Source organism: Canis lupus, chromosome 8 (genome assembly GCF_011100685.1).
Source record: "Canis lupus familiaris isolate Mischka breed German Shepherd chromosome 8, alternate assembly UU_Cfam_GSD_1.0, whole genome shotgun sequence".
Taxonomy (NCBI): Eukaryota; Metazoa; Chordata; class Mammalia; order Carnivora; family Canidae; genus Canis; species Canis lupus.
In genome coordinates this window covers 38,672,871-38,687,369 of record NC_049229.1, presented here as the reverse complement: position 1 = coordinate 38,687,369, position 14,499 = coordinate 38,672,871, and the positions used below count along the sequence as shown (strand labels likewise).

At 37.8% G+C, this 14,499-nt stretch overlaps 1 protein-coding gene across 4 annotated transcripts in view; it reads right to left on the bottom strand.

Moving 5' to 3' along the window:
- Positions 1 to 14,499, bottom strand: part of SYNE2 (spectrin repeat containing nuclear envelope protein 2) — a 268,443-nt gene that overhangs the window by 231,711 nt on the left and 22,233 nt on the right. For all 4 annotated transcript variants that reach the window (XM_038544908.1, XM_038544909.1, XM_038544910.1 and 1 more), the window contains exons 2-7: positions 12,989 to 13,050; positions 11,710 to 11,805; positions 11,540 to 11,617; positions 11,359 to 11,451; positions 6,766 to 6,947; positions 2,128 to 2,324 (exon numbers count right to left, since the gene is read on the bottom strand). In XM_038544908.1, the coding sequence (XP_038400836.1) occupies positions 2,128 to 2,324; positions 6,766 to 6,947; positions 11,359 to 11,451; positions 11,540 to 11,617; positions 11,710 to 11,805; positions 12,989 to 13,050 (708 nt within the window). The remainder of the gene's footprint in view (positions 1 to 2,127; positions 2,325 to 6,765; positions 6,948 to 11,358; positions 11,452 to 11,539; positions 11,618 to 11,709; positions 11,806 to 12,988; positions 13,051 to 14,499) is intronic.

Genomic DNA, 14,499 nt, shown 5'->3' with positions numbered 1-14,499 from the left:
AATTGTACACTTAAATGGGTAAATTGTTATGGTATGTGAATTACATCTCAATAAAGCTATTTAAAATCCCAAAAGTTAAGTGACAAAGCCACAATCACTTAGTGCTACGCTGGAGCCAGATGGCTCAGCTTCAGAGAGCTGATTATTAGATTTTCAGCACTTTTATGAGCTGGTTGTTAAACACAGCATTAAAAATTAGATTATATGAATGCATAATCAAAAAATATATTAAAACAAAGGTAATAGATACTCAAAACTCACCACTTCCCAACAATTTTACTACATTTTACTATTATTCTCTTGAGGTTATTTACCTCTATTGTACCTGTATGATAGAAAAACATAATACATAATGCTATGTTAGAGTTGCACATATTTTCCCTACTCTGTGTTCAGTGACTTCACACTGGAATTGGCTGAAGCGGTACTGTTCAAACCACAAACACACACACACACACACACACGAATCAGCAAATGAGGGCTTTATTTCTTGTTTTGTTGATTATGAAGAAAAGGATAGAGAAAATGTTAATAATGCAGGTTAAGCTTAAAAGTATGCCCTGCTTAGAGCTGTTAAATTGCACATAGCACAAAAAAATGAGGAAATATTCTTCTATATTAGATTCAGCAAAAAATCCTTTATGTTGTTGAAGTACAAATGAAGCTGTGACAAACTTCTTTGCTGTCATACTTCCTTGTGAATGTAAAGGAAATTATCCACCAACATTCATGTCAGAACTATACATGTCCAGCAACTGCGGCCATACATTGGCTGCAGATAGATATGAGTTTGCCAGAGAAACACCTGGGTGACTCCTTCAGTTAGGCATCTACCTTCAGCTCAGGTCATGATTTCAGGGTCCCGGGATTGAGCCCCACTTTGGGTTCCCTGCTCAGCGGGAAGCCTGCTTCTCCCTCTCCCTCTTCCTCTGCCCCTCCCCCCAACTTGGGCTCTCTCTTGCTCTCTCAAATAAATAAAAAATGTCTTTTAAAAATAAAAAGAGTTTGGCAAAAATCAACAAAAGTATTTGAAGGCTATATGGAATTTATAATAAAGTGTATCATATATTGTATTATTATTTGTAAACTATGTGCTATATGTGCTTTATATTAGTAATATTTGTAATAGACCTATATAAGTATATACACACACTCACACACACACAGATTGTTTTGGAGAGCCAGTCACACATTAACCTAACCACCCAGGGTTATGGAGCTGAGACTAGAATTTGTATCTCTTAATCTGTTAGTTCATTATAATCTCCACTAATCCTACATACCTCTTTTACGGACCTTACTAGGATTTTTTTTTCTTACTAGGATTTTTAATAAACTTTGGTACATTAAGAAACAATTCAATCCAAAGTAAAGTGATTTTCCAAAGAAATAAATCACCTTAATCTTAATTTTATGAAGTTAACATAATTACCTCTTGGAATATAACCAGTATTTCAGATTTTGCTGTCGTCATTGTTAACAAAACAACACAATATATTGAGCACAGCCATGGCAAAGCTGAGCCAGCCATAGAGGCAGAAACAGAAAAAGCAGTTTCTGGACTCATGGAAGTTCAGCATTATTGAGGGGGAGGAGGTAGGGGAAATACTTAATTCAAAGGACGGGTTTACTAGAGACATTTTAGAACAGAGTAACAGAATCAAGGGAACGTGATATAGAACACAACAAAAGAAACTTAAGACGAAAACTCAAATTATTTCCAATAACAGTACTGTTTGCTTTCAGCTCTCATATCATCCCTGTAATTACTGAAGTTAACAAATTGGTAGGAATTCTTAATTTCATGAAATTTAGTAAAGAGTTTAAGTTTAACCCTTCAGGACTAAATATATAATACCATTTTATTTATATATAGTTCCCATTTTTTAAAAGATTTTTATTTATTTATTCATGAGAGACACAGAGAGAAAGGCAGAGACATAGGCAGATGGAGAAGCAGGCTCCTTGTGGAAGCCTGATGTGGGACTTGATCCCAGGACCCTTGGGATCACGACCTGAGCCAAAGGCAGATGCTCAACCACTGAGCCACCCAGGTGCCACTATAGATGCCATTTTTAAACCAATTTCACACTGGACATTGTTTCAAAAAGAAAAAAGATTCTTTACCTTCTGGCTCAAGCAATTTGGGGATTTTAAATTCTCGTTCTGCAATTCCAAAGGCCTCTTTCAGATTGTCTTTGTTGGATCTATGCTTCACACTCTTCATGTCAATTAGGTCTGGTCGTAAGGCATGAATGACCGCCAAAAAAGCCATCCCATTTCTCCAGCTTGACTTAAAATCTGTCACATTGACAGACTCATACCTATCACAAGAGGACAAAAACATGATAAATACTATTTTAAAAATTTATCAAAGCACATCCACTATATTCAATAGTAATTAAAACAAATTTCAGTGAATAATATAAATCATCCGAGGAAAATATTTTCTTTCAATCTTGTGGTCAGATTGAAGTCAAATGCTATGTCTGATACTATAGAACACTGGTTCTCAAAGTGTGGCCCTGGGACCAGCATCACTGGCATCACCTGGGCTGCAAGTGCTAGAGATATAAATTCTCAGTCGGATCCAACCCCAAACGTACCCCCATTAAATTCTGGAGGTAGATCTGAAATCTATGTCTTTAAAAGCTCTCCAAATGACAATATGCACTCAAGTTTAATGCTCTCCATTCAACAATCTGTTGGCTTACAACTGACTTTAGATCCCCACATGTAGTTAATTTCCTTTCTCCAGAGGAAACAATAATCTTTCTCATTATAACAACTTAAATGATACACTATGCCACGTCAATGGCCAGTAGCTCATTGGATATAGACCTTGCCACTCCCCTGCTTAAAACTAGTCATCACAGATGAACAGATAAACAAAATGCAGTGTCCATACAATGGAATATTACTCAGCCCTAAATAGGAAGGACATTCTAACACATCTTGCAACATGGATGAACCTAGAAGATGTTAATGCAGAGTGAAAGAGGTTAGTCACAAAAGGGCAAATCCTATATGATTCCACTCATTTAAGGTACGTACAGTAGTGAAATTCATAGACAAAGAAAGTAGACCACTGGCTGCCAGGGGCTGGGGAAGGGGAGGGTGGGGAGTAGTTTTAGTTTTACTAGATGAAAAAAGTTCTGAAGATGGATGGTGGTGCTGGTTACATTACAATGTGAATGCACTTAACACCATTGAATTGTACACTTAAAAATGGTTAAAATGATAAATTTCATGTTATTTTATTACAATAAAAAAATTATTTAAAAAAAACCACCCTTGTCATCACTTGTCAGAATAGTATCTCTCACTCTGGCCCCTGCCTCCCACTCCTACTCTTACATCTCCTCTCTTACAATGTGGCAGCTATGCTGGATTTGTTCCTGTTTCTCAACACCGTGCTCTTTTTAATCCTTCTGCTTGGATGCTCTTTCTCCTAGATCTTCATACACCTGAAGCCTTCTCCTTCAGGCCTCAGCTCAAAGGTCTCCTCCTCAGAAAGACACTCCATGACCACCTCAGATAAAGGCCATCCTCCTACTCTCAGCATTCTCAATCATCATCATAAGGTCCCTGAGCTTATTGCCAACCGTAGTTATCATATTGATCCATCTGCTACAGGCACAAGGCCCTGGAGAGCAAGGGCCTTATATTTCTTGACTATCACAGTAGACTCATCTCCAAACAGTGTCTGGCATATAAAAGTGCTTAATATACATATTTCAAATCACTCCATCAATCACTAATCTGTATTTGACAAGGGAGCAGTGAGGATATTATAAGAGTATAGCTAGCTGCATACAAAATGTGGGGAATATTCCAGAACAAAATGTGGGAAATATTCCAGAACAACTATAGGTGCATACAAAATGTGGGAAATATTCCAAAACAATATTCCAGAACAATTTAATATCTCACAAAAAACACAAGGAAATTCAATGGACTAATTTAAAGTATGAATCAAATGGTAAAAACTTTTGGAGAAAATCAGCTTCTGACGACATGGCCTTTCCTGAATCCCTTAGGAAAAAATGTCTCAACTATGACTGTGATAAACTAAAATAGTATTCTATTCAGTGACTTTTGTCTTGTTTAACAAATACTTACATGGTCCATGCTGTGTCCAGAAACTGTTTTAAATACTCTATTTTTTTTTTAAGATTTTATTTATGTATTCATGAGAGACACCCAGAGAGAGGCAGAGACATAGGCAGAAGGAGAAGCAGGTTCCCTGCAGGGAGCCTGATGCAGGACTCAACCCCAGAACCCGGGGATCCCAAGCTGAGCCAAAGGCAGCCACTCAACCACTGGGCCAGCCAGGTGTCCCTGTTCTAAATGCTCTTTAAAAAGTAATTCTTATAATACACATAATAACCCTAAGAAGTGTTAGTACTGTCCACATTTTTACGATTGAGGAAATTCAAAAATATTAAATATCAGAAGTCACCAGTTAGAAAGTGCAGGGAACTAGGATTCAAATCCAGGATTCTAGCCTCAGGAAGTGTGCTTAGATGCTAAGCAAAACTAGCTAAAGGGATGAAGGCCACCGCCCTCATTTGAGGGCAGGGCAAAGTGGGGGTCAGAAATAGCTAAGTGCTGACACTGCCTTCAGTAAAGCACCAGACTGTGAGGTCAGCTCTATATGGACCTGCACCGGCTGCCAGGTGTTATGGAGGGCAGGTTAGGGCTCCAAAGTGATTGGCAGGATCTAAGCTCATTTAGAAGTTGCAAACAAGGGCCTCAATTCATCTCCTTCAGAAATAAGAGAATATATTTCTTACAACATAGTCTAACTATACTCTGGAACTCAGATGAGTTCCAGAGTATCGTAGAATACTGAAATAAAAGTTACCTAATAATATCACCAATGATGGCCAAAACAAAAATAAACTCCTGATGAATTACTTAAGAATGATTTACTACATCTTGGTAAGTTTAGCAGAGCTCATAGTTGAAAAGCAAGGAAAGACATGGAGAAAAAGATCATATTTGAACTTTGAACTGGTTTGAAACTTATTTACCAGGATGTCTGAGTGGCTCAGCGGTTAAGCATCTGCCTTTGGCTCAGGGCGTGATCCCAGGGTCCGGGATCAAGTCCCACATTGGGCTCCCTGTGAGGAGCCTGCTTCTTCCTCTGCCTGTGTCTCTGTCTCTCTCTGTGTCTCTCATGAATAAATAAATAAAATGTTTTGGTTTTTTTTTTAAAGAAACTTACTTACCGGTAAATGAAACAAGTCTGAATATGATTTGATAATGCTTTCACGCATGGTAGAAAACTGAAGTAAAATTGTCTCTCGAAGATTGAAGAAAAAGTTCATTTGATATACTTGAAACCTCATAAGATAGGGTACCTGGGTGGTTCAGTCGGTTAAGTGGCTGCCTTCAGCTCAGATACTGATTCTAGGGTCCCTGGGATAGAGCCTCACATCGGGCTCCCTGCTCAGTGGGGAGCCTGCTTCTCCCTCTCCCTCTGCCACTTCCCTGCTTGTGTTCATGCTCTTCTCTCTCTAATAAATAAACTCTTAAAAAAAAAAAAAAAAATCTCGGGATCCCTGGGTGGCGCAGCGGTTTAGCGCCTGCCTTTGGCCCAGGGTACGATCCTGGAGACCCGGGATCGAATCCCATGTCGGGCTCCCGGTGCATGGAGCCTGCTTCTCCCTCTGCCTATGTTTCTGCCTCTCTCTCTCTCTCTCTCTCTCTCTCTGTGACTATCATAAATAAATTTAGAAAAAAAAACCTCATAAGATACATGGTTTTTTTGTTCCTCATGAAATGCAAAGGATGAATGACAAAGAAAGGTAAGGCTGAAGGCAGAAATTAGCATCTTAGCCTTTCATTGGGAAGATGTTACTCAGAAGCCTGCTATTTAAGAGGCCTTAGTGACATATTTATGCCTCTATTTATCCAGACAATGCTATGATATGACAAGGAATGCCTTTTGAACTCCACAGCTCATTTCGTGGTGAGTTCCCCTGCATCCTAACTCCTTATTTTTCCTAAATCCTATCCCAGCAAGTGCTTATAACGACAGAGTAAATGCCTCGCAAGAACAAAAAAAAAAAAACCTTTTTCTTTGTAAAATAGAATTTCTGAGCAGTAACTTCCTTTCATCATCCCTACTCTTTAAAACAAATCCTATTCTCTGGCTTCTGTTCTCTAATTGAGCTACAAATGTCTAAACAATGGGTACTATGGTCTTTTAATGTAATCAGATACAGCTCCAAAAGATAATTTTATGTGTTGATTACTTATTCCTTCATTTGCTCATTCACTCCTTCAATATACATTTTATGGAGCACCTACTATGAACTCACATTATGCTAGGTTCTGAGGATTCACAGTCAATAAAGATGTAGTCCTGACTTTTAAAGAGTTCCTAGTGTGGTAAAATGTTTGGGATTTGAATCCATCTCCTGGTTGCATAGGGGAATTATGCCTAAAGAAAAGGATACTTGAAGACCGCTTTATTTTTACACAGTAACAGTCCACCTAAACACGGGTGGAGGCGAGGGAAGTTACCCAGTAGCATCATCTGCTGCCTTTGAAACCAAAAATGGCTGAGTTCATGAACCTCTATATTGTACAATTCACTCCGAGAAGGAGGTTGGTAAACATTTACCTTTTAGGAGTAGAAAGTGTTTAGATGGGTGTTACACCTAGTCAGCCTGATTTTCAGACCTGGAGTCAGTAGGGCTGTGTAGTGGATAAAGCTGCCCTGTGTGTCTCCTGTGGTCATAGCAAACTACTTACGAGGCACACTGCTCTTGAGCCCACAAGAGAAGAGCCTTCTTTGCAGACATCTGCCATCTTTCTTGGGCTCTGGAGCATTTCTTAGCTGGAGGACTTGAGGTAGGAGATGAGTCTGCCACACTCACACTATCCAGGGAAGGTTGATTGTAATTGCATGAAAGAGTCCGGGCAAGCTCCTCAATCTAAGGAAGACATAATAGTCAACACATACAAATCATAAATTAGTAGCACTGAGGCAAAACCTTTGCCAAAACAAGAACTAAAAAAAAGTATCCTATAACAGTGAGGGGCTACTCATGGTGAAATAAGCAATAGACAAATCTTTGAATAACAGCATTTGTCACCTTTTGTGCACTTAGGCTTCTTTCCATGGACTTGGGTAACTCCTTGCCCTTATTCAGGTATTGCATTCCACCTTGAGGGCAAGCTCTCTTGGACTATTCATCCCTCTAAGATGCTTACAGAGCACTTCGCTGGTGCTCAACACCTGTCACTCTAAACTGAATTGAACTAATTTGAGATTCTAGTCTAGAAAGTCTTCCGAGAGACTGGCTTAGTTAAAATGAATCCTTGATTATAAACCATTAAGAAACAAATATACATACAGAAAGAACAGTCAAATACATAAGAGAGAAGTTCCAAGAAAGAAAAAAAACTGCCATTAAGTATGTGGAAAATAAACTCATAGTCATTTAAGAAAGCCAAATGTATACAACAAGAGGACAGTTTCTTCATTTATAACACGGGCAAAAATTTTAAAAGTTAATATCAAGTGATGGCATCCTCTAGTAAAAGTATGAGAAAGTGGATTTTTACATATTGCTGGTAAGCACATAAGTTGGTTCAGATTTTTTGGAGGGCAGTAAGATAATACCTATGGAAAACTTTAAAAGATAAATCTACAAACACAGTAGCAAGTATTGTTGAAAGAAGTACACGTCTTAATAATTAATAGATCCACCAGATACCAGTAATAGTAGATGTGACCAACACAGTTAACAAAGTGGATCTGATTGGCGTATCCCATTGTACCTAAAATGGCAGAATCAACATTCTTTTCAAACCCATATAAAATATTTACTGAAATTGACGATGCTAAGTCATAAAGCAAGCTTCAGCAATTTTGAAGAACTGAGATCATTCAGATAATATTATCTGACCACACTGAAATTAAGCTAGAAATCAGTAATAAAGATATAATAAACGAAATCCCCAAATATTTGAATATTAAGCAAAGAATGTTATAAAACCCAGAGGTCAAATAAGAAATCATAATGAAAATAAACTATTTTGGGACCCCTGGATGGCTCAGCGGTTGAGTGTCTGCCTTCGGCCCAGGGCGTGATCCTGGAGACCTGGGATCGAGTCCCACATCAGGCTCCCTATGTGGGGCCTGTTTCTCCCTCTGCCTGTGTCTCTGCCTCTCTCTCTGTCTCTGTGTCTCTCATGAATAAATAAATAAATAAATCTTAAAAAAAAAAAAAGAAACTATTTTGAACAGAGCAGTAACAAAAATATTGTATTCATGGATTAAACAATGTAATATTTTAAAGATGTCAATTTTTTCCAAATTATACACTTAATGCAATCCTCATTAAAATCCCAACAGATCGTATGCATGTAAATTGACAAGTTATTTATAAAATTTATGCGAATATCAAATCAACATGTTGTATACCTTAAACTTACACAATGGTATATGTCAATTACATCTCAATTTTAAAAATTATATGAGAATGCAAAGAGTAAGCAATAAACAAAATAATTCTAAAGAACAGTTGGACACGATCAGATATCGAGACTTTCTATATAGCTATAGACATTGATATAGTATAGTACTTGCAAGGATAAATAGTGGAACAGAACTGACAATCTGACGATTGGGAGCCACACATATATGGTTACTTGATTTTTTTAATTTATTGGCCCTATAGTACACTAGGAAAATGATGGTCTTTTCAATACATGGTAGTGGGTCAACTCGATAGCCATATGGAAAAAAATAATTTTGATTGCTTTAATATAACATACTCAAAAAAATTCATTCTCAAAAGATTGTAGGTCTAAATGTAAAATGTGAAACTATTAAGCTTTTAGAACTGCACTGTGCAATATAATAGTCACTAACCACATGTGACTGTTTAATTTAAATCAATTAAATTAAATGTAAACATTTAATTCCTCAGTCATACTAGTCACATTTCAAGTGTTTAACAACCACAAGCAACTAGTGGCTACTGTCTTGTACAGTGAATACAGGACATTTCTATCATTGAAGAAAGTCCAATTTGGACAGAATTATTCAAGAAAATAGCATAAGAGACTATCTCCATGCTGCTGACAAAAGGAAAGATTTCTTTAGAGGACATATAAAGTACTAGCCACCAAAAAAGGAAGTTGATAAATTTGAACTACATTAAAATCATGCATGTCTATTCACTCACTAAAAGATTGAAAAGGCAGCCACAGAATCAGAGAAGATATTTGCAATTTATAGATATTCGACAAAGGACTTGTATCCAGAATATTTTTTAAAACTTCTATAAATCATTATACACAATAGCATAGCTAAAATTTAAAAATTTTAATGTCAAGTATCAGCGAGGATTGGAGCAAGGAATTCACAAATTCCAATAACAGTGTCAAGTTGAAACTCATAGATTATGTAAAGTGAAATAAATCTGACACAAGAGTATACAGTGTATGTAAACCAATTCAGTTATAATTCCTTTATAGGGAAATAAAGATGCTAAGCTAAACAATGATAAGAGATCAAAGTGATGGTTTTCTTTAGGGAATGGGGCAAGGACTGGAAGAAACACCTAGGAACTCTGGAATGCGGGCAATGTTCTCTATTTTTATCTTGGGTGGTAGTTACATGGATGTAATTTATAAGACTACATCAAGCTCTACACCACTTAAAATGTGTGCATTTTTCTCTATGTATGTTATACTTCAACAAAAGTTTATTTACATTAGCAATACGAAGACAAAAAAAAAGCAAGACTTATGGCCAATTTCACTTCTAGGAAACTAGGTCATGGAAATAATTATGATTGTATGGAAACATTTTATGAACGGTAGTCTTTTTAGAATTGCTTACAATCGTAAAACTGTGAACATTCTGACTGTTAATTAATTAAATATAGTTCTTTGCAATAGAGCACTAGGCCTCCATTAACAAATATGTATGAATTCAGAAAGATGTTCATTAGAAGAGACTGAAAACAGTTTGGATAGCATGACCATTCCATGTGATAGATAGATAGATAGATAGATAGATAGATAGATAGATAGATGAATATATAAATTCCTTCCTGCTGCACATATCATGAAATCTATATACCAAATTATTTAGTGCTTATCAGTGATTGGTAGAATTATTGGTGACTCTACTTGGTTTTCATTATCTATATTGAAATTTTTAATTATATTTTAAATACCCTGGAAAGTACGGAGAAAAAATATAATAAATGCCTATTATTGTCAAATTTTAACATTTTACCACATTCGGTTCATATTTTTTTAAAGAGATGAAACACTGACACAGTTTAAGCCTTCTGTCTTTCCCTCTGCAATTCCATTTCCTTCCTTTTCCAGAGGGAAAAAAACACAATTCTAAATTTGGTTTTCATCATCCTCATGCATTTTATTCTACTGCAACTTCAAATGTGGGTATCCAGAAAACATATATAATCTTATTTTTAGATGTTTTAATTTTTATACAAATTAGTTATTTTCTAATTTTTATAAAATAAGCATTTATTTCCTACATAATTTTTAAAGTTATTTTCTTTTTTTTTATTAAAGATTTTATTTATTCATTCATGAAAGACACAGAGAGAGAGAGGCAGAGACACAGGCAGAGGAAGAAGCAGGCTTCATGCAGGGAGCCCAATGTGGGACTTGATCCTGGGACTCCAGGATCATGCCCTGGGCCGAAGGCAGACACTCAACTGCTGAGCCACCCAGGGATCCCTTAATGTTATTTTCAAGGTAATTATAGAGATATAGAACATGCAACTTTTAGGTTGCAGCAGAAAATCTCCACTAACTCAGAATCACAGGTCTGGAGAATATATTTATCAGTCATAAGTATCATAAAGTCTGGACTATAACTGTCTTTGCTGTTTTCTTGGTTTCATAGCACAAAAACTAGCACACAGTAGGTGTTCAAATATATTTATGGCATGAAATTAACCCATGAATCAGTCTTGAATAGGACTAGGTGTTGTGGTATTATTAGATTGAACAAAACTGGGAGATTCTACAAATTTAGTGGGTTAGTTTTCAAAAAAATCCACTCCAAAAGCATCCTACTATCTCTTGCCAGAGTAAGTAAACAATAGGCAAAATTTTATCATGGCAGGTTCTATTCAGACTGGTGCTGATACTATGGATAATGTAAGATATCATAATTCAGCATTCAATTTTCAAATGCAAAATAACATAAATGGCCAAAGATCTACCTGTCAAGATTTCCAGAGTGTCTTGTTTCCAGAAGAAACTCCGGACTGAATTTTATTGCATTACACTTATTTCATACTGCAGTAATTAGAACAGAAATAGCTTTCACATCATCAAACTACTTACATGAAAGTGCAGAATAATTGTCCAAATTAAGCCAAGAATAATGGATGGGTTTCCATCTATAATATCAGTAACATGAATATTTATTAGCTTGATCTGGAAAAGAAGAAACATGGGTTAAAAGGAGAAAACATTTTATAGCATTAATTTCTCCTGTGAATCTTCAGATGAAATTCATACTCACTGATCGGTTTTTTAGGAATGTCAGGGCATGTTCTATATTGATTCTACACTGGAATGTATTAGATCCTTTGTCTCGAGGCTACAAAATTCAAGCAAAATATATTACTTAGAAATATGAAAAACAATTTTTTAATCAACAAAAGGTTTTTTAATGTCATTTAAAAAGCTTACCAACTGTTGTCCTGAGAGTACTTCTAGCAGGTCCAGGAGGACATGCCCCTTTTTAATGTCTGCAAATAGGTCTGATACAACCGAGGGAGGAATGTGCTACAAGAGGTTACAAGAAAAATACTCATTCAAACATTGCTCCAAAAACATAATACCTTTAAGGATCCCATAAATGTGCTGTGTGACTTCACAAAAGCATTAATTCAGTAGTGATTTTTAATTAACGGGATGATAGAGAACACACAATGTTCTTTATCAAAGCATGGTAAGAGAAGTAGCGAACTTAATTTATCTCATGGCAAATTTCCAGTAACACAGCACTCTTGTAGCTTTCACTGAAAGCTTAAAACCTGTGCATGGAGGCAGCATTAATGGCATTTCAAATCAGCCAGTAGTGACCTATTTGGGGAGTAGATTACACTCCCAGAGTAATCTGTTTATGAATTTACCCTTCTAGAACTGCATTGGGCAGAGATAGATAGCCTGTGAGGAGAGACTCAGTCATTTTGTATCTAGATTATTCCAGGCACATGGTGTCCCTGAGAGACAGGATGGACAGTGATTAAGATCAAGGCCTCTGGATCCAAACTGCCTGGGTTTGTATTCCACCACTATCACTTACAAGCGGTGCGGCCTTGGGCAAGTCACATTAACGTCTTTGTACCTGAGTTTCCGTGTTCTTTTTTTTTTTTTTTAAGATTTTATTTATTTATTCATGAGAGACACACAGAGAGAGAGAGAGGCAGAGACACAGGGAGAAGGAGAAGCAGGCTCCATGCAGGGAGCCCGACATGGGACTTGATCCCGGGTCTCCAGGATCAGGCCCTGGGCCAAAGGCTGTGCTAAACCGCTGAGCTACCCGGGCTGCCCTCTTGTTCTTTAAACAGGAATAATACTATCTCATGGGGATGTTGTCAAGTCTCATAAATGCAATGCAAATTCATTTCACTTAAAAAGCTTTGAACAGTGTCTAACATATAACACTCCTTACATATGAGTGTTATACATATAACACTCCATTGTTATTCTATTATTATTATATTTGATTTTAAAAAGATGCTGCTGCCTTAAATATTTTTAGAGCACTATCTCCCATACCCTTAGCAAAAGTCTCTTTTTTGTGTTGGGAAAGAATAAGAAACATCTAAACAAGGTCAAGGTGACTTCACCACATTCTTTCAACCTTTTACATGTCACCAATGCCATTTTGGGGCCCAAAGGAAGGGAAGGAGGAATAACTAAAATATGTTTATAGCTTTATTTGCTCTATTTTTTTCCTCACCTTTGCCAACTGTGAGTTGATCCAGCAGGTGAAGGTTTTCTTCTGAGTATCTTCCTGTTCAGCTATTGAAAAAAGACAACAACAACAACAAAAAAAAAGACAACAGCAGTTATAAAATAAGCCTCAGAAGCCTTTCAAATATAACAAACCTTCAAAGGTCTATCACTCTGGAGATGTGCACACATTCCAGAACTTTTCCAGCCTTTTAGGACTTGGTCTGAATTTCAGACGTTTGTTCAAGAAGTGCTTTGGCAATAGCATGTTGATATGAGATATTTTTTATCGCTGCAGGTTAGCTGACAAGAGACGATTTTTTAAAAGATTCTTATTTATTTAATTGACAGAGAGAAAGAGCACAAACAAGGGTAATGGCAGAGGAAGAGAGAGAAGCAGGCTGCCCACTGAGCAGGGAGCCCAATGTAGAACTCGATCCCAGGACCCTGAAATCATGACCTGAGCCAAAGGCAGACGTATAACCGACTAAGCCACCCAGGCACTCTGAGACCATGATTTTTAACACTTTTACCAACAAAAGAACTAAGTTCCCATATGGCCTTGACAGTGCAATATGAGGAACTGTGAAGAGAGAGAAGACTTCACAACCCCAAAGCACTTGCAGTCAAAGCAAAAGCCATATATATTTAAAAACAAACCCAGAACACCTGAAGACATTTTAAAAGGCTCATAAAGTCATGGACAGTTTAGTCTTGATATTTACAGTATTTATCACGGAGGACATATTGCCACTGCACTAACAGTAAATGAGCTGCAATCAGAGTCGAGTCCGAGCCACCAGGCTCGAATCCTGCCCCTGTACCAAGTAGCTGTGCAACATCAGTTTCCTCAAGGAATCAGGTAATAAGCACTCGCCTCCAGAGACTGTTAATGATTCACTTGAGAAGTGCCCGCATTTACTCTTATTAACAGGACAGGAGTCAAGGGGAAGATCTGAACACGCAGGGTATGTCTACCCCTCCTCGCCGGGGCAGGAGCAGGCCCTACACCAACACCACGCTCCCCACCAGCCCTCTGCCCTCCCCAGCTTCAGCAGGCATGTCAACCCTGCACACCAGAACTGAGTTTCCATCTCCCCAGATGTCCTCACCTGGCTGGCCACCCAGGAAGGGACAGATACCCTCTCCTCCCTGGGCCCAAGGCTCACAGCCTTGGCACCACCATCTACCTAGAGGTCACCAGGTCTCATACCAGCACACACGCACATACACACATGCACGCACATGTGCTGCACACACGCCCTGGACTCTCAGGTTCCCCTCTGTTCTCTCACTCAATTTCCATAAGATTCTGCACACGCCTCCATTTTTCTCATCTCCCACCTCTCCTTAACTCCTGAAACCGTTCCACTGATCGTGAACCCAGAGTACACCTTCAGCAAAATCCCCCATGTGTCCAAACCCTCTCTGGCAGGCGTTGCCTCTCTGCTCTTGGTGAAAACTGGCCCACTCAAGTGCTGGCTCTGCTTCCTCTTACTCCCCTTGTACCACAGGGTC